At 44.2% G+C, this 26370-nt stretch overlaps 1 protein-coding gene and 1 long non-coding RNA gene across 4 annotated transcripts; both read left to right on the top strand.

The window, feature by feature from the left end:
• The first annotated feature begins 441 nt into the window (after window positions 1-441).
• On the top strand, window positions 442-23355 carry antxr1b (ANTXR cell adhesion molecule 1b). Of its 3 annotated transcripts, none has more exons than XM_049020683.1 (19): window positions 442-592; window positions 782-1174; window positions 6211-6282; window positions 6857-6928; window positions 7112-7193; window positions 7303-7336; window positions 7443-7522; window positions 8302-8370; window positions 8449-8529; window positions 9643-9703; window positions 10727-10825; window positions 13078-13147; window positions 13364-13442; window positions 13773-13868; window positions 14728-14769; window positions 17116-17211; window positions 17297-17461; window positions 18211-18291; window positions 21277-23355. In XM_049020683.1, exons 2-19 carry the CDS (start codon window positions 1020-1022, stop codon window positions 21631-21633), a joined length of 1791 nt encoding a protein of 596 aa, XP_048876640.1. In that variant the 5' UTR covers window positions 442-592; window positions 782-1019; the 3' UTR covers window positions 21634-23355. The 3 variants fall into 3 exon arrangements, with proteins under 3 accessions (XP_048876640.1, XP_048876638.1, XP_048876639.1); XM_049020681.1 differs by having other exon boundaries at window positions 442-596; XM_049020682.1 differs by having other exon boundaries at window positions 462-558.
• A 1221-nt stretch (window positions 23356-24576) lies between these two features.
• On the top strand, window positions 24577-25435 carry LOC125746569 (uncharacterized). The gene is made up of 3 exons (XR_007399008.1): window positions 24577-24763; window positions 25093-25197; window positions 25288-25435. It is a non-coding gene; the product is annotated as an uncharacterized LOC125746569 (long non-coding RNA).
• The last annotated feature ends 935 nt before the right edge of the window (window positions 25436-26370 follow it).

The raw sequence follows: 26370 nt of genomic DNA, 5'->3' as shown, positions 1-26370 counted from the left end.
AAAAGTTTGCTGTGACGCGAATAAAAATAACATTAATCAATATTACTATAACTCATAGTTTAATCAAATTCAATTAAGAGCTGATAGGAGATGAAAACCAGCAAACCCTTCACCCCAGAAGGCCTGGAATGTTCCACCACTGTTGTAAACCACCCTGAATAGTGCATCTTTCTCCGTACAGTATGATGGCACTTTCTGTGTGTAGTGAACTCGGCTGTTTTTGGGCACCTGTATGATATTATATGCAACAAACTGTTTTTTTTTAAACCTAATTCATGCCGATCTCGTGTCCAGGTTAATCAATGAGCTGGAAGATGGTGAGACAACAGCAGGCTTTCAACTTAGCATCCTGCAAAGCCCCACTGACTTCACCACCAGGGGGCGGTGGTAAACCAGGCCCAAGACTGCTCTTTCCAACTCATTCCCCCGATGCCTCAAGGCCCAAGACTGAGCCAATAGGAGAAGAAAAGAGGCGAAGCAAAAATTTGGGAAAGAGTTCTGGTCTCCTGTATTATGGGACTGCAACTTGTGGAGTGAAACACTGTGCTGCTTTCATCAGTAAGAACAATATAAAAGATATTAAGACTGTAAAGTAGGTGAGTGTTGTGTGTATTCAGGAGTGTGTGCATGCATGCGCATGCGATTATGTGTGTATTTATGAGTTTTTGCAAGTGGTTTTGAATAGTGTATGTGTGTATATGCAAGGCTTTGTTTTAATGAGTGCATATGAATAAATGTGTGCCTGTCAGTCTCTGATCAGCACTTTCCTGATTCCCTTCAGACTGATCCACTGCAGAAGCATCACTTAGGGCTGAGCTGTGAAAGTAAACAATAACACATCTCAATCACGTTGGACGTCTTCTCCTGACCCATGGAGTAGTACCAGGAAAACGAGCTCAGGAGGCAGATCTACCCTGCAGCAAAGGATACAGAAGAAGGCTCTCCTTCAAGTGTGTTTTTATGCCTGTTATTGAGGAAGGATTTTGGGATTCATTCTGCTGACGGGGGAAGTCGCTCCGATGGCCGCCCCGGGAGTTCGGGCACCATGGCTCACTCTGGGTCTTGAGGTTGTGCTGGTGGTGCTGGTTGCCAGGGTTTCCGGACAAGGCCAAGACGGAGGGGAAGCCGGGCCGTCCTGCTACGGGGGATTCGACCTCTACTTCGTCCTGGACAAGTGAGTGTCAGCCAGCCGTCCCCCCAACTTGCCCTAATTGGTATAATATGCAGTGAGTTAGGTGAGAGCGTAGAGTCAAGGGGGCCAGGGATCTGCAGCAAGCGAGCAACAGTGCTGGGTACCAGGCTAACCTCAGCTAGCTAGTCAGTTTACGTAACAGTTATTCCGAGTAGTGGTAGTATTTACCAATAGTCAAATCACACATCTGTGTGAGGTCCCCAAAGCTTGGGGGCCCCCTGCTGGCCACAAAAAGATTTTCTATTAGGGGAGTTGGGGCCGAGAAACAACAAACCCACCCCTGGTTCATTAATTAATGCAGAAAGTGCTTCCACATCCTATCCAGTGATACTGTGAGCTTCTGTACACGCAAGTGTCCTCACTTTTTATTGGAAATGCAATTGGAAACGGACACGTAGCTCCTTTTAATGCCCAAAGACATATCAAACTGCTGACACACGCGACTTATTCCAGGAAGGAACCAGGGTGAATATATATGTGAGCATAACGTCTCTTCATTGTGTTAGAGAGCACACTGAATGCGTTATGAACCGTCTAAATTAGCGCCATTGCTATGAATTACTGTTGTCTTTGCAGTGTGACTGACATCTCCACTGCGATTCAAAGTGGTGAAAAGGAAGTGAAATGTCTGTTTGTAGTGGCTAAGAATCTTTCTGGTAATTAAAATCCAAATAGTGCATGAATGGTGAACGGCAAGATTAGACACATTGTCTCACCCCTCTTTGCACCACTATCTCTTAAAGTGATGCAAAAACTATTAAAAATTCCCAGAAGGACCCATGTGACCTCATATGCATTTCAGCTTCTGTTGCATATACAGCTCTGGAAATAATTAAGGGACCACAGGACAATTTTTTGTTTAACTTATTTCTCAGTTTATGGGTGTTCTCTGTTTCTCAATGAAGGGCTTCTTCCTTGCTTTATCGGTTTTCAGTCCTGCTTCTAGGAGCCTGATACAAACTGTCCTAGCAGTGCACTTCACACCTGCACTCTTTCTGAAGGCCACTTGATATTATCTTCTGATTCAAGAAAAACTGTCAGATAAGTTGACAGTCATCTCTGGCATCCGACAGTTGCTTTTGCCTTCTACTGGGCAGGTTTTTGGTCATTCCCAGTGTCTCCTGCTTCACCTTTTGTGTGCTGCTGTGTTACAAACTTTGAACCTGGAAGCAATCTGCCTTGTTGTGTAGCCTTCTGCCGGTAGAACTTAATTTAACCAGGATTTAAAAATGCATTTTAAAAAAAAAATCAGAGTAGTCTCTTAATTTATACAGAGCTATAGTTTCCTTCAACTTTTTCATTACGTACATGAAAGGGAAACCGTAAATCAGTCGAGTATACAAGCTATACAAATGATAAATTTTCTTCCTGGTTGAGAGCTTGTTTTTAGGAAGTATATGTTTTCATCTTTCTGGTTACATTTTGTTAGCTAATATTAACGCAGCATCAGCACACATATTTACTTATTTAGAGTACAGACCGCAAGCAGACTGGCCAGAACAGTGTTTGAACAGAGATTTGTTTTGCACTGTATGGGTGGGTGTAATAGGGGTTACAGATGACGTCAGATCTTTTGCAGAAAGTGTTAGGGGATGTGGTCCAAATGTACCTGCTGCTGCCCTCTGTTTACTGACTGTGGGCGTAGCTGACTGACCCACACAGCTTAGTCTTAATTGGACCATCTGGTATAAGACTAATTAATTCTCCACTAGTTGCTCCAACTCCAGGGGGATAAGCTGGGCTGATAATATGTGACGGACGTGCTGTTTGGTCATGAGGACCACGGGATGGCAACTCACATGTGGAACACGCAGGCACCTAAGGCCAGTTTAGCTGTGTTGGGGATGTGCAGCGGCAGGTATAACGTGGAAGGAGTGACACAGTTAATCACTTCACCAAGAAAAATGCAGAAATTGAAACAGTGGAAAGTCCCTGTGATCAGAATCCAGTTTGCATAGTGGACCTTGGTGTATTGCTACATGGCAGACAGAATGATGCACTTCAGTGTGACAACTGGACACAAACAGGCAAATCACAATGTCTACATATTTACTGACAAATGCATAAACAAATAATCAAAAGCGGCAATCAAACCAGTGGTTTATTGTAACTTAAAGGATTTCTAATGCAAATCAGTGTGTTTAGATGCTGAAGAATATTTAAGGTATTTTGTCTGGCATGCATTAGGTTCTGTAGGGGTATCCATTGAAATTGACTCCCATCTCACTCTATACTTTTTATGTGTGCCCTCACCAATCTCCGGTAACTTCTCTGAGATGCAAAAGCATATTTGTTACCATTTATTCATTTCTTCTCATGCTTATACAAATAAAAACAGCCAACCTTTTATCCTGCCTGCAAGCATTATGGAGTGAGGGAGCTGGAAGATGAAAGTAAGAGGTGATATTGGTGATCCGTGTTTGCTGTTTCATCTCACATTCATATTGCTTAAATATACAACCAGAAACAAAATGTGCGGCTCCAATGCTACAAAGTGCTGCAGAGACGTTTCATCCGGCTCTGGTGCAATAGGGCGCATGCGGCGGCACAAAGGTCCCCCCCCCGTCCATGAGCCACCGGGCCAGCCCCCCAGTTCCCCCTCTCCAGCTTCTCAGCCCTTTCACCATTCGCGCCAGATATTCCAGATGTTCCACAGCTCAGAAGATTCTGCCTGTTGCCACTGAGGCAGGGACACGTGTGTGGGGGGGGGGGGGGGGGGCGGGGGGGGGGGAAAGCAGTTTCCAAAAAAGAGCGAGGGAAAGGGAGACAACACAAATAGAGCGTGTGGCGAATACATTTACTTTGGAAACAAGGGAGCAGAAAAGTACAGGAAGAGAAAAGCAGAAGGTAGCGTAATATGAGAGAGGGGAGGGATCGAGGGATGGGACGTGGAATTTGGAGGAGAAAAGTGCATGAGACACAGAAAACGGGCTTGGAAAAAATAGGCGGTGAATAAAAAGAGTTGGACATGGAGCAGAAGCGAGACAATAAACACTGCAGGCAGGTCTCATTCTGACATTAACTCCATCATTGGGGCGGTTCTTCGAACCTAAGGGACACATAAGTCACCGCGATATTAAAATAATTTATTATGAATAGTTTAGGCCAATTCAGTTTTTGGGTTTTATATAGCGCCCTTACTGTAACATGGTCAAAACATATTACCAAGATTTAGTGGCAAAAGTTTGATCATGGGCAGCCATGGCGGATGTTGACGTAGGTCACTGAAAATCTGAGTGAGAAAAAAAAACAGAAAACGGCAGATTAAACAAAAACTCATTTGTTTCCAACAGGCTTCCCAGTTTAACTTGCACCCAGTGTTAATTTTGTTGATGACAAAGTTTTTGTTACAGTTATCATCAATGACCTTTATTTTCAGACTAAAACGGATAAATATATTTGGCATGTTACAGGTAGATGGCAGACAGACAGGTTATGAGCTGGCATGTAACAGGCAGATGGTAGACAGACAGGTTATGAGCTGGCATGTTACAGGAAGATGGCAGATAGACAGGTACTGAATTAGCATCTCGCAGGCAGATGGCAGACAGAGAGGCACTGAGCTGGCATGTTACAGGCAGATGGCAGACAGACAGGTCATGAGCTGGCACGTTACAGGCAGATGGCAGACAGACAAGTCATGAGCTGGCACGTTACAGGCAGATGGCAGACAGACAAGTCATGAGCTGGCATGTTACAGGCAGATGGCAGACAGACAGGTCATGAGCTGGCATGTTACAGGCAGATGGCAGATAGACAGGTACTGAGCTAGCATCTCACAGGAAGATGGCAGACAGACAGGTCATGAGCTGGCATGTTACAGGCAGATGGCAGATAGACAGGTACTGAGCTAGCATCTCACAGGAAGATGGCAGACAGACAGGTCATGAGCTGGCATGTTACAGGCAGATGGCAGACAGACAGGTCATGAGCTGGCATGTTACCGGCAGATGGCAGATAGACAGGTACTGAGCTAGCATCTCACAGGAAGATGGCAGACAGACAGGTCATGAGCTGGCATGTTACAGGCAGATGGCAGACAGACAAGTCATGAGCTGGCATGTTACAGGCAGATGGCAGATAGACAGGTACTGAGCTAGCATCTCGCAGGAAGATGGCAGACAGACGGATACTGAGCTTGCATGTTACAGGCAGATGGCAGACAGACAGGTACTGAGCTGGTATGTTACAGGCAGATGGCAGATAGACAGGTACTGAGCTAGCATCTCACAGGAATGATGGCAGACAGATAGGTACTGAGCTTGCATGTTACAAGCAGATGGCAGACAGACAGGTACTGAGCTGGCGTATCACATTGGATGGGTGATGTTTCGTGCGCTTGAAGCTGTCTTGATTTGCCGTAAGATTTGTTTCATGAAGGTGAGAGTCTGAAAGCGGGTCACACCATTCTCGAGAGTCGTGCCTAGTGTTACATATAATGTCCTAAGACTTTTAAAATTCTGAACATAAGTGGATGCGCAGAGAACGTGGAGAAAACATTAAAAAGAAATGTGGGAGAAAATTAGAAGAGGTAGAGGTAATAAAGAGAAAATGTGATTGAATAAACATGGCTGAAACCGGAAAACAAGTAAGATAGCAAGACACCCACTATAGTTTTAATGCTGGAAAAAAATACTTTACAAAATGCCAAATTAATTTAAATGAAATGGCTGTTAGCATTCGGTTGTGCAACTGGACATTGCGCATTAATTTTTAAATACGCAAACTTTGCTATTGGACAATGTTTTACAAAGCAACACAGGATCCTGAATATTGTTTTTCTGCAATAACGTTGAAGAATAGACCTAGTAAAAACAGTCAGATGAGCTGGCATGCAGAGACAATAGTTTTATGATTTAAAAAATCTGCTGCATTGCCGGGATTTGTGCGACCGGATTGTCTACGTCGTCTATGAAAAAAGGTCTCATCTCGAAAACAAAAGGAGCGCGTAAAATACGCTAATCTACGGCTAAGCTCTGATAAGCTGCTTTAAGCAGAATGGTTTGTGCTTCTTTCAGGTCGGGAAGCGTGCAGCACCACTGGAATGAGATATACTACTTTGTTGACCATCTGGCTCACAAGTTCATCAGGTAAAAGCTGAAGTGCGCCGCTTGATGATGTCAAATGATAAAAGCAACAAGAATGAATTCGAAATAAGGGGCTACATGAAAGAGAGCCATTCTTGTAATAAAATAAAATGAAATGAAAGAGGTATATAAAGTGGAAAAAATAAAGTCAAATAAAATAATAAGGATACAATATCAGGTCAATGATAACTCATCATGTATATCTAATTTTGCTGGAATATGCATGAAAAACAATATGCCGTTCTGATATTATTGAACAATATATTACGTCCGTCTGGATATTGTCGGCATTTCTGTAATGCATTAAAGGAATAGAACATTTATAGCAGCATTTCTGAGTAAACAAAAGAGTTAAGATATTAGCTAGGACATCAGGGGGCCACACTGGTAGAGAAAGCACTTTCTGGTGATTTATATGGGAAGATCAATCTCAGCTCTTCACAATAGCATCACCAGGAGGTTGGTGTGACGTTTAGCACTCCTTAAGCTTATCTTTCCTATTGTACCCACTAAGTCCAGCTCTCTCTGAGTTCCTTTATCTTGTTTCTTCCTTTTAACCTTCCTTTGCTCCTTGCAGTCCGCAGCTACGGATGTCCTTCATTGTGTTCTCGACCCAGGGTCGGATTCTCATGAAGCTCACAGAGGACAGGTAAAGGACCTGCGACTGCTGCATTGTGGTGTGGCGGACAGACAGCCACCTTCCAGAACAAGGTCTGGATGTAGGAACATAGTGTCTTCTGGCTCTTAGAACCGGACAGAACAATGGAGCTAATGCTTTGTTAGCATGACTTCCTGTCTGCCTGTCTGTGGTTCTCTTTGTTTCCTTGAGCAGGGAAAAGATTCGAGCTGGTCTGGAGGAGCTCCAGAGGGTTCAACCGGGAGGAGATACCTTCATGCACAAGGGTTTCAGGAGGGTGAGACATCCAGGACATAAGATGTTTGAGTCTCAGGGATACTGACTTCTCAGGCAAGGTGTCACCAGGGAGTTGCTAGCAGTCTACTCCATGTTCTTTCTTCTTGCAGGCCAGTGAGCAGATCTACTATGGGAACGCAGATGGTAAGATAATGGCCTCCTCAGGTTCTCTCTGTGAATATCCTCGGAGGAGCCTGAGCTGACTGGGGTTTAGGTTTGATTTGGAAGTTTGATTTTACCTCATGGACAGGTTACCGCACCGCCAGTGTCATCATCGCCCTGACGGATGGGGAGCTCCGCGAGGATGAGTTCGATCTGGCCGAGAGGGAGGTGAGGACATGTCTGCCAATGAAGAGACAGGGGGAAGGAATTATACTGATGGGAAGGGTCCTACAGTAGATGCTAGGAGAACCTATCCATCACTTCTCCAGGGGAAATGGGGAGCAACACTTATAGTGGTTAGGAATTGAGATCTTGAGGTAAATGCTGTTGTATCCTAACCATACAAGACCCTGTTGTTAGGGCCACACAAAGGCCCCCCCTCCATCTAAACCAAAGCTACCATTATCCATGGTCACTTACTCATGGGTCGGGTGCCACAGTGATGTAGTGGTTAGCACTGTTGCCTCCCCCCCATCTCTGGAACCAGGGTTTAAATCTTCACCATGGTGCCATGTACCCCTCTGGGTACTGCCCCCCCCCCCAGTCCAAAAACATGTTGAAATTACTTAGAGTTACCAAATTGCCCATAGGTGAGTGTGTGTGACTGGTGTGTGAATGTGCCCTGTGATGGCTTGGCACCCCACCCATGTTGTTCCCAGCTCCCAGTCCAGCCCCCTCACAGCCCTGAATAGAATAAGTAGTTACAGAAAATGCATGGATGGATGAACTTGCTCATGCCCCCCATGTGGGATATGTGGGGAGATTTTCAGGACCCCATGAGTAAATCCATCCACTTCCTGTAACTCATTATCCTACTCAGAGCTGCAGAGAATGGATGGATGGACTTGAAAGTCCCCCCATATGGGCAGCATTTCTGTTGATGTGGACTCCTAGGTCCCGATGCCTAACATTCCCCTTCTCCCACCCCTCTGTGCTCGGCCCGGCAGGCCAGCCGTTCCCGCAGCCTGGGGGCCTCCGTGTTCTGTGTGGGGGTGAAGGATTTCAACGAAACGCAGGTAAGTTGCTGCCAGACCTGAGAGGAGCCCTCCACCCTTTTTAACCAATGGTCCAATGGCTGCTTCTCTTTCCCTCAGCTGGCCACGATCGCAGACAGTAGAGATCACGTCTTCCCAGTGAACGACGGTTTTGAGGCCTTACAGGGAGTCATCAATTCGGTAAGAGAAGGACGGCGACCAGCACGTTAAAATGCGCGTCCAGATAATTCATTGCTTGCTGTAACCTCTGCCAACATTCATCTGTGTGAACGTCTTTGTTTACAATATCCTGTTATATACTGTAACGAGAGCAAAGTACCATAAACTGCAGCAATGACTTTGGATAAACAAAATATGGCTGCCAACGGTTGTCAAAAGCTGTCGGCGGTTTATTAATCGATCGCCACAAGTTTTGATTTTTGGGGGAGAATTAAAGAAAAGGGAAATGGATGGAAAAAGAGGAAAAGGCCAGGTATTAGGTGAGACAGAAATGAACAGAAACGAATGCAAGTGTATCCATGGCAACAGCTATCTACACAATGACTCATGAGCCCACCACCAACCTGTCAGAAAACGACCTGTGACAAAGCTATAGACAATAGATTTCAGAGTCAGTTCCTAGATGGATCATCTGTTCCTTAAATATAATAAATTGCATTTTAATTGATATGTTTGTTTATAGACATACCAAAACATGCCTGCAGCGTCTGGGACATAATTGGAAAGGTTCTACCAGGTCCTGAGTGGCCAATCAGGGGAATTCCCGGTGGGCCGCGTAGCTATTGTGGCCGTCAGAAACAAAATAATCTGACAAGTTTAAAATTGAGCTTTAAAATTATTTGATACGTTAAAAATTGAGGCTGCTGGACACAAAATAATTTGATAAGTTTAAAATTGAGCCTGTCAGAAAAACAAAATAATTATACAACTTAAAAATTCTACAACAGTGTTTCAGATTGATAACCAGTGAGTTTAAGACCGCGACTGCTCTGCATAGAGAAACCCCGCAAATACGAGGCATGTGTACAAAGTTGGTGGTAGAATGATACTGGGAAGTTATGTATGTTATTTTCCTCTTGAAAATAAGCAAGTAATAAATGTATCTGGATAATAAGACTTTAAGCTTGGCATCGTTTATCAAAGTTCCCCCAGAACAAAGATAAAATCGGCTGGAATTAGACATAAAACTCCAGGGCTAATTAGTCCCACTCCATGCCAGGGGTCCACCATCGTAAACATCACTACTGTGAAGTAAATCGACCAATTGAACATCTCCTTTTATACTTTCCCCAGATCCTGAAGAGATCCTGTATTGAGATTTTGTCAGCGGAACCTTCTAGTATTTGTGCAGGAGGTATGTTTGACTTTTCAGTTACAGTCAATTCGGTTCGGACTTCAAAACGTCACAATGAAATAAGGGAATAAATACTGAGAGAATCACTGTCCTGGCCCTAATTTGATGTAATATATATAACAATTTGCATAAGAATGTTTTGACATTTCCATCAGACTGTTTCCTTGCTGAGATCCCTGACTCAAACTCTATCAAACATTATCAGGCATAATGATCGCCCTCAGGGATGCTTGAGCTACTTCAATGGGAAGTGACACAGTCTGTCTGAAGGGTCACAGATCATTATTGTGACTCGTTTTTGCTCTGACTCCTCCTTGGTCCCTTGACAGGGCTGCAGAATTGCTTTCATGAAATCTGCCTCTTGATACTCCAATGGCCCCCGTTAAACCAGAAACACAAAAGGACTTCAGTTTGCATTTATGTATAAATTCCTTTAGAGGATCCTACGTGGCATCATGTGAAATCAGCCCTGTATTACATCAGTGTCTTTTGCCATTGCATGTTGCAAAAAGGCAATTTGGATAAAAATGGTTGCAAAATAACTAAAAACCTTTCTGGATTTCTACCTTAAGAAGATGGAGGTGTTATGGTCTGTTTTCAGAACAGCTATTCGCTATTGCAGATCGACACATGTAGACACAAACGTTGGGCCTTGACTACGGCACTGGATTAGCATTCATCTCTGCCTTTCACGCAGATTGTTTTAGTTGTATTATAACTTCAATGCCTTTCCAGTGGGAATGATCATTTTTATCTCTGGCCCACGCTATTGCCAGGAATCACAAAAAGGATCTTGGACCTGAACAATATTATACATTATGTAAAAATCTGCCCTCTAATCATATCTAAGCTTGAGTAAAATATCAGCTGCCACCTCTCTATTCCTGCTCCAGACTGTATGATTATGGTCCATGCTACCAGTGTTGGTTGAAGCCCAACTGGCTATCTAGGTAAGCTTGATGGACTGACCCGCACTGTGCGTCACCTGTCACCATGTGAGTGTCTGTTTCCGGTTCTCCTCAGAGCTCTTCCAGGTGGTGGTCAAAGGGAATGGATTCCTGCATGCCCACGATGTGGACAGTGTGCTGTGCAGCTTCCGCATCAACGACACCTACACTGTCAGTAAGTGCCCAACCTGCGTCTTCACCCTAGCTGGCCCACACTGCACCCTCATTTTTTGGTAGCTTACTGATGGGTTTGCACCATTGTCCTGAGTTCCTTGGGGTTGCCTGCAAATTCACTTTGATCACATGTTGCCACCTTTGAACAGGGACCACCAATTCAATTCAATTCATTTTTATATAGCGCCTTTCACAACAGAGTTGTCCCAAGACGCTTTACATGGATGTGTTGTGGTACATTACCACTTCATTAGAGACAGTAATGCAGAATGGGGAAAAATAAGGAAAGAAATTCAATAAAGAAAACCAGAAGACAACGGGGAAGAGGAACCAAAAACTCTCAAGTAAGGAGAGAAAAAACATCTAGGGGTCCAAGGTCAACTGGCTGAATTAATTACCTTTCAAGTAGTATTTAACCAGTACATCGAAATCCTGACCTTCTGTAGATAAAATTCCTACAACTTAGTCATGAGTAACTGGGAGCACAATTTCCTACACTCTATCAAATAAAATCTGCACCATATACTTGAATTATCATATCCGCCATAACTTTTTATAATTATAAAATGTAATTTAAATCTATTTCTGAGTAAGATAACCATTCAAATGTGTCTCATGTTTAATCTCATGTTTAAACTACATGTTTAAACCTCATGCAGTGGTCTGAAAATGTCCTCTGAGGCTGCATTTGATACTGTGTGAGGCACCAGCCCCCAAAAGCTGAACCTCCTGCTTTTTAAATAACACCGGTGCCACCCTGAAAATCAGCCAGGCTGTGCATGTCGGCACTGGATTGTAGCTGCTTCTAATGAGCTCCAGCGCAGTACAATAACCCACCCGCATGCCAGTACAGAAAAAAACAATAAAAACTAACAATATGCTACACTATTCAGCCAGTAAAATTCCAAAGGTTTCCCACTAGGCCCCTACGCTTGGCTTTCTGGTGCACAGCTCCCTGCGATCACCAAAAAGCAATAATTAGGAAGAAAAAAACAATGTAAAGGAATAACTGGGGGTTTGACACCAGAGAGGAGATATTTGACTAATAGGCCCCTGGTCTACTAACCCTTTTCAGCGGCACAGCCCCCGCAGGGAAACTTTGTCGATAGCAATTTTTTTTTTTTGGGACCAGTGCCTAATTCTTCTCTAATTCCCATGATGGCAGGAGTTACATGAATAGTGAAAGAGCAGGAGGTGCCACAGGGGGCCTATTGATAGAAGTGTGGTGTTTGCTGCAGTGGACAAAGACATCCAGCTGTAGCAAATAGCATAAAGGCATTTGCAGTGCACGGTTTTACATAAAAAGAACTTTTAATCGACTTTATGACAAAATTAAGAATGTAAGAAAAATATGGCGAAAGTTACCAGTGACATCTGATATCTGTGTAAAAACAATACCTATTTTTATATGATCCTTGAAAAATACATTATGTTGGTTCTGAAATGTTGCCATTTTTTGACATCTGAATTTTCCATCGGGACGGGTGCAGACAGACACACACACGCACACACACACACACACACACACACACACACGCCCTGTCTCTCCCTCTCACATTCTGGCACCACACTGGCACAGCTGCCCTTTGAAAAGTGACTTGTTTGTCTTGGCTGCGGACAAAGGGCGCTTGGCGAGGGGCTTCTGTCCCATTACGCTGCTCTGCCCATCTACCCCTTGAAAACATTAGTCTTTCCTCCCCCATTTTTTTGCCCAGGATGTTGGGGTGGAACCACGTCGACAGTGAAAAGGTTCTCGCTTTGTCAGGCCTGCTGGAAATTTACTGCAGACTTTAGTTCTTCTCGTATTGTCTTCAGAGGGACAAAGAGCAATTGAATTGTGGGGGGGGGTCGGTCCATTTGACCACTTCTGCCTGTTTTCACTTGAGGGCCAAGCTTGGCTTTCGCTTCAGAATGTCGGCAGAGGTTTTCAATCCTGCCGCACTCAGAACCTCGCAGTCATGGCTGCTGCAGGGCCATCTCCATCCCTGTGCTCTTTTCAGGTTAGAGGAGAAGCGGGGCTTATCGCAGGGGCAATGAGAGTGGCCATAATTAATATAGAAAGTCCAATCTTATCATTAGCCAATGATATGGTTTGAACCGGTGAGTGACAGGGGAGAGGATACTATGGGAGCCAATCGCTTTTAGTTGGGACCAGTGCCCCAGTAGTCCCACCCCTGTATAGGCCACTGTGTGTGAGAGTATCATTGTGACGAGTTCATAACCCCCAAGGCCGTCTCTCCTCTGTCCCATCAGTGAAGAGACCTATGGTGGTGAGGGACACCTACCTCCTATGTCCCACTCCAGTGCTGCAGGAGGTCGGATCGTAAGTGATTATTTTTTTATTTTTAATTACCCCCACCCCCTCCCCCCCCCCAGTTCATCCCACAGTCACCCTCATTCTCCTTTAATACTGCTTTGTCACTATCCTTGTCACTAACAAACGGAAACTTTTACAGTTTGTCCGTGAGTCCAAAGTGCCCCCCATTCTCCTTCTCTCCCCCCTCCTTCATCCTCCCATTTTCTTCCAATCCCTCCCCAGGGCAGCCTCACTCTACGTCAGCATGAATAACGGCTTGAGCTTCATCTCAAGCTCTGTCACCATCACCACCGTCAGCTGTGTGAGTACAGACCCCGCCCACCAATTGATGCATTTCCTCTTTCTGTTGCCTCAAAGCATTCAAGCTAAACGTATTAATGCTAAAACAAATTAATGTGAAGCCCTGCAGTGCCGACAGGTTTTAATTAAGTTAGAATGCAATTAGAAAGAAGTGAGGCAAACAGAAGGAAAGAGAAGAGAGAAAGCAATCAATTCCAGGAGTCCTGTAGAAAACTTAAGCTGGGAAGCCAACCCTCTGCTAGCCACATAGAGTTCATTTAAGTGCAGTTGCTGTGACTCAGATTTCTGTCATGCCCGCATTCCTGCCACCAACCCCCCCCCCCCCCAACAGTCAGATGGGACGATCCTAGCCATCGCCCTGCTCATCCTGATGCTCCTCCTTATCATGGCCCTACTCTGGTGGTTCTGGCCCCTGTGCTGCACCGTGGTGAGTTGGCCGTCAAGGGTCACGCTAAGTGAGGCGAGGGCGGGGGGGTGGTTGGGTCAATGTAGGAGAAGACTATGATTCTGGACCTAGAGGAAGCATTTGCTGCTATGGGTCTGAGGGCTTCGGGAGAATCAATCCAAAGTGGTAGAACCGTAAATTGTTCATTTATTGACTTGGAATATAATCCGTTAAGGAAATGTTTGGTCATTGGAAAACAGAGCTATAACCCTCATATTCCTCAGCTGAAGAGCACTTTGGGGTTGATATCTTTGCCCAGAACGGTGCTGGAAAACAGACTTGTGTTTCTATGAGACACAGACTTGGATTTTGGTATTTGAGGAACTTTTTTAGGAGTTAGTGGAGGGAGGGTGAGATCGTCAGCCACGTTATCGCTGTTTGTATCACCCCTGTGAGCCTCTGCCATCGTGCGGCTTTTCAGGCTGAAGCTTGGTTCATGTTAGAACCTGGAAGATGGAGGGCTGGGCGCTTTGGTCGCATTTTAAAATGCCGACAAAATAAAGCCATCTCTCTTCTTCCCCGTGACATATTATTACTCCAGAACAGCTGCGTGTAATTTTCCAGAGCGCTATACGAGATAGAAATTAGAAACGGAAAACAGAAGTGGCAAAGAAAACGCAGGATTCGATTTATGCATCATGCCTGGAACAAAAAATGAGTTTCTTCCAAATAAATGATAATATAAACAATACATGAGTATTTAGAAATCAGTCGACTGGAAGCCAGTTGCCTGGAATTAGCGGTCAGATTCCTATTTCTGTTTTGAAGGTACCTGGGGTTAAGAGGTAGTAATGGACAGAATCTATATTCCTCTCTTTCTATATCTTATTCCCTCTTATAGATCATACATGAGCCTCCATCCCATGTTGAAGAAGACAGTTCGGTGAGGAACGCTTCATTTTTTATTTTGCCTATTTCTACTTGGCTTCAAATCAGTTTTTTTTTCCAGCACAATTCCACTCTCTGCCACTAGGTGTTGCCTGACATAGACGCTCGAGTGATGTCACTGCTAAATTGTTGTCTTGTCTGACCCACGCAGGCAATGTGCCTTGTGATGAAATAGCATCCCGTGAAGGATGTTCTCTGCTTTGTACCCTTTAGGGGATCATTTCCCTTTGCAAGTGTAATTTCCAAAGTTCATGTCTCTAGACAAAAAAACAGTTTATTACAGACTAAATTCAAATTCAAATTAAGTTTGAATCCCAGACCCAAAAAGTACCGGGAGCATAAACTCAAATGGCGTCAGGTATCATCTAAGTCAAAGGTCCCCAGTCAGTTTTCCCATGGCAGCTAAATTTTTATCACTGACACAAAGCCAATGAAAATGTCAAACCAGAAGTTTGATCAGTCAAACTTTCCTGATTCGATTGCAGTTCGGTCTGGATGCAGAATGGAGTGCCTGAGTTTGTGATCACTGAAATAGGTTCTCCAATGAGCCAGTTGCTGTCAAGTCTCCAGTTATTTCAGGCCGCTGTTAGTTAGTTAGAATTTGTAGGTTGGTTTAGTTGTAATGGTTTATTTTGACTGTTGGCCCCACACTGGAACTTGGTTAAACTTTAAAAATTCCATTAGAAGGACTAACCAACTGGTTGATGCTGTCCTCACTGGGTCTGAACCCAAATTCCATGAATAACAACGTTAACGTGACCTAATTTGGACAGCTTTCTGAGGAGATGTATACAAGCGTTTCCTAATCCATCTGCTCTTAATTAATGAATTCATCTACTTGCATTCCTAATGATAACGCACGGTATTAGGATACCATAAAGTACAGTAAAACGTCATCTAGAGACATCAGGAATTTTAAGTCTGCTTTCAAAGATTTCTGTGTTTTTATGGAAAACACAACCAAGATAATGGAACTGTAGCAATAAAATGAAATGTACAATCTATTATTTCAATGTCAAGTTGAGGAAATGAGGAATAATTACTATCTTGGATGAGATGGTGAATTCTTAGAAGAGAAACGATTTTCTGCTCTGAGTAGCGAGTTATTAGATATGTCCTCATACAGAAGGTCCTGCTATTCAATGAGATGAGGGTTGTCTCACAAAAAGGTGTGTGTGAAATGACCAAAGCCGAGGCTAAAGCCACAGTTTTTGCTGCATCAAGCTGATAATTACTGAGGATGGGCAGCATCACAAAAATCCCCAGATGACAATGTGCTGGACAGGTGGTGGAGTGGCGGTGAAGGACTTTGGACAAATAGGTTGTAATTTAAAAACCACCAAAAGGAACCAATAATAAAATAACAATGCAATTTCTGACTGTATTATTATCATGTGCACTCATCATGCCATTAAAAATCATAATACCTCAGACAGGACGATGACAAACCTCTTCACATTCAAGTGCTACTTCTGCTGTGATGACATTTAAAATAACCTTACCAAACAAGATGGATTAATTCTAATCTTTGTTGATATTTAGCGTACAGCTTAATGTGATTTAGTAAAAACGATTAATTTCTCAGTGGGGGAACATTCAGCTGAATTGAAAATGTGCCTCTTTCCAAATTGATTCCAAAATAGCAGCAAATCGCTGAACTGTCTGGAAATTAATCCTAAAAACAGGAAATGCCAGAGAATAGAGGCACGTCTTCCAAGACTAAGAAGCACTGTGGAATTCAGCCATGGTGGAGACCTGGAGCTGTTAAATGGACCCTTTTCTTTAAAAAAAAATAAACCATTTACATGGATTGATTCTTGGAGGAACAGCTGTTTTGAAACCATTTCATTCCAGTGACTCTCAGAAGCAGGCAGATCGCGGGGCCAAACCGTGTCACTCCCACCTGCTGCTCTCATCCTTATATCCTTCCTCCAGCACTCCAGCAGGTTTAGTCACTGAGACAATAAATATAATCGACTATTTGGCCTTTTACGAAACATAATGGGAGATGGGGAAGTTCATTCCCATGGTTCTCTGGTAGATAACAACTGGGAAACCAATCTGTAAAACTCAGTCGGTAATAGGCCACATTTACAGCTTTTTGAACACAGCTGACGGACACAAAAAAACCTCAAAGAGGATATGCACCATATCACAGCGAGGAAGGACAGCAGAAACTCCTCAATGACTCAATGACAAGTATTAAAATGGGTTCAGAAACTCCACACGCTGAATGTCAGACAAACTGAATGTCAGATGTATTTAGCTTTGCCTGCAGCCCTTGGAATATAATTCCTGCAGGACTCACTGCCCCCATCTTTGACTCTGTTTTGTGCCTTAGGATGAGGAGGATGACAGAATGCCCAAGAAAAAATGGCCGATGGTAGACGCCTCCTACTACGGGGGGCGGGGAGTGGGCGGGATCAAGCGGATGGAGGTGAGGGGTGGGAGTATACAACCTGCGAGCGGGGTGGGGGTTTAGGGCTTGGGGTTCGAGTCTGATGGTTGTGTTCCACATGCAGGTACGCTGGGGAGACAAGGGGTCAACAGAGGAAGGAGCCAAACTGGAGAAAGCCAAGAACGCCCGTGTGACCATGCCAGAGTGGGAGCCGGAGGAGTTCCTGTGGACACTCAACAATGGCACACGGAAGCCTCAGACCCCCCGCAAGTGGTACTCCCCTATCAAGGTGGGCGTGGCCATCTCAATGCCAGATCTTCAGTGAAAAACTAAAAATCTTTGTAGGTTAGCAGGGCTACATCATAACATTTAGTAGATCTAACAGTAGACTTCCAACAAAATGGTTGAAGTGGGTTAGAACTTTTCTGAATTATTCCACAAATGGATGTACTGATCTGGTTTGGATGGAGCTATGCTGAGTCTGTAGACTAGTAACGCTGTCCCACAGCCCACTTGACGACAACTGAGAAAGTCCACTGGCTTAAATGTAAATTCCCATGACAAATACTGTAAATGCCATCAAATCATCTACAGCTGATATGTGACAAGCATGAACGCACCCATAAATAAGGTATTACGAGAAGCTTCTCAGAAGCTTTCAAGCTGAACAAATTGGTTGAAATGGCACTGAACATAACAGAAGCTGACAAATGCTAACAAGTGTGTAAATGCCGCCACACATACTGTCAATGCTTATTTATCAGACACTTATATCCAAAGCGACGTTCATTTTCGAGAAAGTAGGATCAGCCAGGCCCTGGAGCTGTCGGGGGTTAAGGGCCTCGCTTGAGCCAGTGACCTTCTGGATATGAGCACAGCCTGAGGCTGGATGCTGGACTCTGGCTGAAGGGTGGCATAGGGTGGAGATGGTTTCCACAGACATGTGTGACGTGTCCCTCATTTTCCAATAATATCGCCTCACGGGGAGCGTGTGCTGTAAGTGGCCCTCATGTTGGACTTCTTGCGCTTCTTGTTCAGGGGAAGCTGGACTCCCTGTGGACCCTCCTGAGGAGGTGCTATGAGTGCGTGTCCGTGATGAGACCCCAGCCCGGAGACAAGGTGAGGCTACTGGCGTCAGCCAAAAGTACGACGGCACAAACTCTGACTGTGGCATGTCTGTCCAGCTTATCTGAAAACACAATCTGGCTTAACATTCACCCCATGCAATGATTCAGCTCACACTAAATTTAATTTACTTTTAGATATTATGACACAATGCCTGTTACGTAAGTCAGCATGTGCGGTGTGGGGAGATCACAGCAGCTCCTTCTGCTGTTTGACTCATCAGAATTCCTTAAAAAAATTAATAAGGCATCTAATACTCGCTGTTATTTTTTGATTAGCTTGCCTGATATTAGATTCTGTTGTGTTTTTCATGTGGTTCTCACCACTATCTTGTCACTGGTCACCGTTCCTAACCCTAAATGGCCCTTTGACAGCTGTATGCTTACGATGTATTTGCCTCACTTGCATGTTGCCTCGCACAAAAGCATTTGCCTAATAAATAAATGCGAACATTATTATTATTGTGCAGCCTAACTGATAAAAATGCAACATTTCTGTTCTTCACACTAGTGGTATGTAGATACATAGTAAAATGAGATGAGTAACATAAGATAAAATGAGAGCAGCAAATCTGAAATGTCTGTCTCAGAAATGTGGCAGTGGTGCCAGGAGTTTATGAACATCAAGTAGAGCTGTTTTGAGGTCACTGACAGGCAGTTGTAATGTCTGTGAGGTCACTGACAGGCAGTTGTAATGTCTGTGAGGTCACTGACAGGCAGTTGTAATGTCTGTGAGGTCACTGTTGTGAGGTCATGGATAATTGGTAGGATCCTGAAATCTCATGTTGTAAGTGGTGGTGTTTTAAGGCCTTGAATAGCAAGAAGGGTTACTGTGAAGGCCGCAGGCAAGGCTGTTAAGAGGTATTGGATAAGTGATATGGCCATTGTGAAGTTAAGGGTGGAATGACTGACCATAATTAGGTCATACGGAGCCGACAATGTAAAGATGCTTTTTATAAAGTCACTAACGATAGGCGGGACCATTGAGAGGATATGAGAAATGGGCAGGTGATGTTGTGAGGTCAGAGGGGTGGCAACAGTTCAATATGGGGTAGAAACTGTTTCATTTTCGATAAAACCCCATCAAACAAGGCCATGGCAAGTGAAAGAAGTCTGCATGTTACCACTCAGACCAGTTAAGTGCAGAGGAGAATGTTTGCAGATACAGAACTGTAAGTTCGCCTGCCCCCCCCCCCCCCCCAACCCTTAGAAGTCTTAGAAATTCTCTCTTCCTGTACTTAGTCTGAGATGCAGGTCTCCATAAAGGCCCCCAGCAGACACCCCCCTCCAGCTGTAAATAATACCATGGAAAAGGCCACAAACATGAGGAATTAAGCCCACAGGAGCAAGGCATGCTGGGTAACCAAAGGCAAAAGGAATGAAGTCAGATCTGCAAAAGCTATTAAACTCTAAAGTCTGAAAGTTCCCCCCATTTCCCTTATGAATGAATGGATTTAGGCCGTAGTCTCACAGATGCAGGCATCATGTGCGTATGATGGTTATACATCTCCCTCTGTACGATTCTCTGGCTTTTCCTACTAGCCAAATAAGAATCTGAACATTTGTCAAGCATTCTGGGCCTCAGCTTCCTGGTAAAGAAATAATGATAAGCCTGGTTCAAACAAACAGGAGCTCGGCTGATTTAAACTCTTACAAACCAAAGACACAGAAGCCCCCCCCCGCCCCCCCACACAGTTTGGATCTTTTCTCCAACCCTCCCCTCAATCATCCCAGATGACACTCTACTGAAAAGTTCTAACAAGGCCAGGTGGCTTTAATCGTAAACGCAGACCTGATGATCACTCACTGCGACTGTCTGCACATACGTGTTATATGCTACAGATTTATGGTGCAGAGTAACATTTCTGTACATTAGGTTGCAGGTTCGAGACCTGGCGGCCTCTCATTGGCTTCAATTAATCAGGAACCTCCATAAATGGGCAAAATGGTACATTTTCTCAGCTGAACTGCACTTCAGACCCTCTTGAAGAGTGTGGATAAGGCAGCTGAACTGCTGCTCTTACCTCTTTGTTATTACGCCCCAATTGCTCTGCATTAATTCAAAACATTTTTGGTTTTACAATTAAGGTAAAAGGAATGATGGATATTGTTCATATCAGTAATCATAAGAGAAACTGAAAACTGCAACAAGCGCATGCATGAATATCAAATAGCCTACATCCCAATTATTTGGTCCTTTATTAAACAAACAAAAGATTAAATTAGTATCGGATGTAGTTCCAATTAATCAATTCTACATTGTTATATAACTTATTATGACTGAAGGATACAGCTGGTCCCCAAACTGCACTTTCTGTTTACTGTTATTTCAGTCTGCTGGTTCACTATTCCACCAGCTCAGACAAAGCAATTCCATTAAAATCCAGGGTGCAGATGGGCTCCCCCAGAAGCAGGATCAGGGCAGTAAGGCCTCCAGCACCCTTCAGCCGGCCTTGGGACACCTTCTTTAAGACTTGCAGCTCTTGTGAAGAGGGAAACAGTGGAATCTTAAGCTGCTTATGGAGGACGGTGCCAGAGGGCAGACACTGAGTTTTGAGGACACTGAGTCATTGAGGTTATCGCCAAGCCATGTGACCTTGCCTATGTTTGTTTATCCAAGCCAGTGATGCAGCTGAAGTCTCGTCTCCAGGATGTGATCTCCCGCTCGTCTCTGACTTCCTCTCCACTCTCTGCCCACATCATAATACCAAGAATGCAGAGATCGAACTTGTGGTCTAACTTGCTAACTTGTGGTGCAATGAATCATGGGATTGGTCTCACTCGGCGAGGGTGCAACCAGTATATCCTTGATATTTGGGGAGGGGCAAGAATGACATCTGGGGATTTTTATCGCCCTCTGTACTTGTGATCTTAGTATTGGAACTGGTCTTCGGCAATGGAAGATGATGTAATGTGGGTGCATGAGAACACAAGCATGATCAAGTATGGATATTGAGAAACACCCTCTGTGTCTTTCTAGGGCCGCTGTATCAGCTTCAGTCGTGTGAGGTCCAGTCCACCCCCCCGGTACCCACACTACAACCAGCGACCCAACCCCATCTACAGCGTGCCCTACAGCAACGGCCACCCAGCCCCACGGGCCACACTGCCCCCAGATCCCTGCGGATACAGCCCTTCTCCTCCGGCTTCCCCCACCTCTACGCTGCCGCCCCTGCCTACCACACCTCCACCACCCACCATCACCCCTCCTGCACCCAACCGAGCTCTCCCCCCACCCTCACCAACTGGCAGTTTGCCCCCACCCCCACCCCCGCAGGCTCCTCCTCCAGCCCGGGCTCCACCCCCTGAGCGCCCACCACCCCGCCCCTCTCCTTAGGGGCTCGTTCCCGACTGGGTGGGACAAGGGCTGTGGCTTCAATACTTGGAAATTAGCCAATGAAAGGAAAGCAAATTCTAAAAGCATGCTAGATTGAATGCTGCCAGCTGTACGTTTATACAACGAATCTCTGCCTTCATGAAAACGTGCCGACCTTGAGAACGAGAGTGGTGGTTAGATAAAGAAGCTGAAAACATGGTCTGCATTAGGGACAGAAACTGCTTGCTCTGCCTGGACAGCCCTGAGAAAGACACACTGTCACACCTGGCGACCCCCTGACTCATATCCCAGCATCCTCCTGGGCCCACAGAGACTAATGGACCTCCACCTTTCTGTGTGTCCTTCAAACTGTGGGAAACTGTAATGTTTCTCTAAAGTAAAAGCAGAATGCTCCTTAATGGCATATCCACTGAGTGATTCACACTTGTATCTGGCAAGTCTCCGAATGCCACTTTTCTTAAGTCTAAATGGAAATATATAAGAAGGTTAGAGAACAACAAAGAGCAAGAAAGATTAAAAAAAACAGATGGATAGAGGAGCAATGAGCTTTGGAAATAGAGCCAAAAGTTTGATAGATGATGAGGTGGTGAAACACCAGGGGTGACGTTTGCTTTGGAGCTTGGGAGCAGACTTGGGGTTTATTTTTGCTCTTACGAAAAGAAAGCTCTGTCGGCTCTACAAAAATTACTGTCTACTACTGTCGGCTCTGGAACCTGCCTATCAGTGTCACTCTGTGCTGTAAGCCAATCATAATGGATATTGCAGCCAAGAGGGAGGGACTTCTTGTCACCAGGGCACACATTCTATAGTGCAGCACAGAACCGCTGAGAGGCATTCTGGGAAGGTGGTACTGGATGGACAATGGCCACCTGTGAGGCGGGATCCACTAAGCTGCTGAAGTAGAGACTAACTCAGGGTGGCACAAAAAATAAAGACCAAGATGAAGTTTGATGAATATATCTGTAAAGGACTTTCTCTCAGCAGTTGTTAGTCAGTCATGACAATGTTTTTATAAAGACTGTCATTCATTCATTCATTCACCTGCCATTAAACTTATAATATAATACTGATACAATGACACATATATAAGCCAAAGCGTCTCACACACACAAGTCTGTGTGTCTGTGGGGATTTCCTTTTTGGCTGCTGGCGATTCCAACAAAATGAATATTTATTTGAAAATAGGCACCTTCAGTTTTTTTTAAGCAAGTGATAAACTTTACCAGGATGGTCCTATACCTGTTTTCACAGATTTAGTAAGAACATTTTGTCTCAAAAAACATTTTAAGAACATTTTTTATCTCACAAAAGCCAAACACACATACACACTGTGCAAATGCAGATGCTACTTTACTTATGACTGAGACACGTTCCGAACGGCCGTTCGTAACTTGAAATGTTCGTAAATCGTTATTCAACATCATTTTAAGGGTATACGCAAGTACCAAAAACTAGGATGCTGGGAGTTCGCACGCTACGCTGCTGCGCGGCGGGAGTAGCGGCCGGAAGTCGTACCAGGCGGAACTGCCGTGCAGAAAAAATGTCGGACAGGAAACGGGAGCCCAATGAACATAATTTGGACTTACAGTCCTCTTCGTTGGTATGTCTGAAAGTTCATAAGTTGAAAGTTTGTAAGTAGAGGAGTGTCTGTACTTTCAATTTTGCCTGCATTGCTTGTTTTTTTTGACCAAGAGATAAAGTATCACGCATGTACGTCTCTGATTTCCATGAGCTTTTGGTGTGATAGGTATGTGTCTTTCTTCCAGCTGTATATAATTTTGCTTCACAGTCTTCCACTATGTACGCCACAAATTATTTTCTCTTGCACAAAGGTAATTTCTGTTTGGGTATCAATTAGTCATCGAATCACTTGGTAACTGAGGGCAGAATCCAGAAATAGCTGATGAATAGGCGGTAGGTAAATTCTTTATGCTAGAAAGCCCTGGAGAATTTAGCTACCTAAGGAGGGTTAGGGTTTTGAAGCTGAGGCTCTCCTGGAGACGGAAATGCCTTTATGTAGCATAGTGCTGCTTCTTTCAACAGATCAACGCAGACGCTGGGATGGTGGCTACCTGGAGGCCACACGGACTTGAATAATTCACATGAGTCCTGCTTTTTTTTTTACACCCTTATCTGCGGCCCAGTAGTGCATTATTCCATCTACACAATGACCCAAGCCATGACAGCGGACATCCAACCTCAAATGTTCGATCCAATGACTGGACTAACTTGAATAAACAAATATCAGCCGCAATAACATGGACATGTCCTGTTCCTTAGTTCAGTTTTACTTTAATAAAGCACGTGTGTGTTTCTTGACATCCAAAGCGGCACCCGAACCACCAACATGCAAACAGCATTTACTTATTAACTAAGCCTTAATGATGTAGTTCTGATTTCTTTAGTCTCTACAGCTGTATCTTAGAGGAGTCTGTCCCAACCTATTTCCCTGCCACGTCACACTTTCCATAAGGTGATTATCCCAGGACACACCACTGATTAACACATATTGGCTCTTACCAATGACACGTATCACTCTGTTCTTAACCTGCTGGTTCAGGATTGAGTATCTTTCCCTTTTCAAAAATGTACCCATACTCTTGTCCTATTACTACAGGGCAGTTTGCAAATTATGCAACAAAATGTACTTCAATCAGACCATGATTTGTAGCCATTAGCCAAGTGGCAGACCTACACCCCCATAGCTATTTGCTGATTAGCGCAATTATAGGTCTACACTCATTAGCCAATTAACTTATCGGATGTTTGCAGATTAGCCCATTTATAGGTCTACACTCATTAGCCAATTAACTTATCCAATGTTTGCTGATTAGCCCATTTATGGGTCTACACTCATTAGCCAATTAACTTATCGGATGTTTGCAGATTAGTGCATTTATAGGTCTACGCTCATTAGCTAATTAACTTATCCAATGTTTGCTGATTAGCCCATTTATAGGTCTACACTCATTAGCCAATTAACTTATCCAGGTTTCTGTAGGCATAAGTTGATTAACCAATCCATGATTCCAAAGCCATTAACCAAAAATTGTGGCAGTCTGCATTATCTCATTACTTAGGAGATCCAAACCAGTCGCTCGACCCCCAATCTACCACAGTAATGGTCAAAGTAAGTGATAACAATCTATATGGGCTATGCTGCAAGGACTAATAAAAAAAATAAGGGTTTGTCTTTAACAACAAGACCAGATTTAATGGAAGTGATCTGACTGGCTAACTGACTACCCGAATAAAAAGAACAACCTTTTCTCTATTTATGTCCCTGCACCCAATTAAGTCCCAGCCCCTAACAACCAACCCAGCTGTACGACTGGCAACTATTAAGATTATTATCATAATATGTACATTTTTTAGATTTGAAGGATACATGTGTAGAGTTACAATGTCTCAGCTGCAATGCATTGGAAAGCTGTCCGTAATCTACTGTTAAACTACCAGCAATCCAGCCCCGGAGTCATCACCATTTTCCAGCTGCGAATCAACCATGACACTGTCTGCAAGTCGTTTGCTGGATCAGCAGTGAGAAGACTCGCAATATGCAAGGTCAGCAGGTTTGTCATTGAGCTTTCGGCAAGCCAGTTTATTTATGGAACGGGTGAGGAACCCTGACTTCCCCGCCCCCAAATAATACAGTAATAAAGAGCTGAGGAGTGGTTGAGGATCCAGGTTGCAGGCACTTACACCTGCGCTGTAGATGTGACGTTGATGTGGATATCTCCGTTGCTGCTTCTTGGCCCTCCGGGGGAGTGAGGAACAGACGGAGGCCTGAGACCTTGGAAATGTTGGCATGGAAAGCAGTAAGGCAGTTATGTTGGGAAAAACGCTATGTGAAAATAAATGGAATTCAATTTGACAGAGGATCACAGGGTGTGTAGCACTGTTGCCTCACACATCAAGGGTTAGGGACTGCAATAATAATTCTGGCTGTATGGAGTTTGCACGCTCTCCCCACATCATGGTTTGACTTAAACGATCACGCTCATATTGGGAATGAAGGCTTGGCTACCTGACCAACAGGACGCCCATGAAGAATGCATTTACAGAGCTGCAATGTCTTAAATGTAATCTGACATGAAATGGATGGTGTTTCCAGCATGTCGCCTAAAACGTCCTTTGTTAAGTATCTTGTGCCTTTCAAGTCTTTGTAAGACGCTGAGTCTTATCAGGAAGGGCAGCTCTGGTCTCCCTCACTCTGCCCAGCATAAATAGTTAGAAGATGGATGAATCACATCATGCAAAAGCAGGACAGAAACATCTGGCTAATTCTGATTCAGCTCAGGTGATGCCTGGGGAACCAGACCTTGGTCTGCATTAAACATGAGGGTCCGTCAAACATCCAGTGATCCTGAGATTTCAGCGTGTCACTAAGTCTGGGACACAATGGTTTTGTTGACTGACCCCACCAGTAATGAGAAGTGGCCATTAAAATTAAACGTCCGCACTCCTAGTTACTACTGCTAATGGTTTCTGGCAGCATCCTCAACCTTTTCTGTATGTACAGGTGCCCAGCATCATGTGTGTGTGTGTGTGTGTGTGTGTATATATATATATATATATATATATATATATATAGAGAGAGAGAGAGAGAGAGGGCAATGCATGAAATGTTTTTAAATGCATGTCTGCAGAGTGCATTAATTCACTTAAACCAGTTACCACACATTTGGTGTGCATGCTTGTACCCAAAGATATTTTAGCTACCAAATACGTAGTCAG

Source organism: Brienomyrus brachyistius, chromosome 7, assembly GCF_023856365.1.
Source record: "Brienomyrus brachyistius isolate T26 chromosome 7, BBRACH_0.4, whole genome shotgun sequence".
NCBI lineage: Eukaryota > Metazoa > Chordata > Actinopteri > Osteoglossiformes > Mormyridae > Brienomyrus > Brienomyrus brachyistius.
This window is presented reverse-complemented; position numbering and strand designations above follow the sequence as displayed.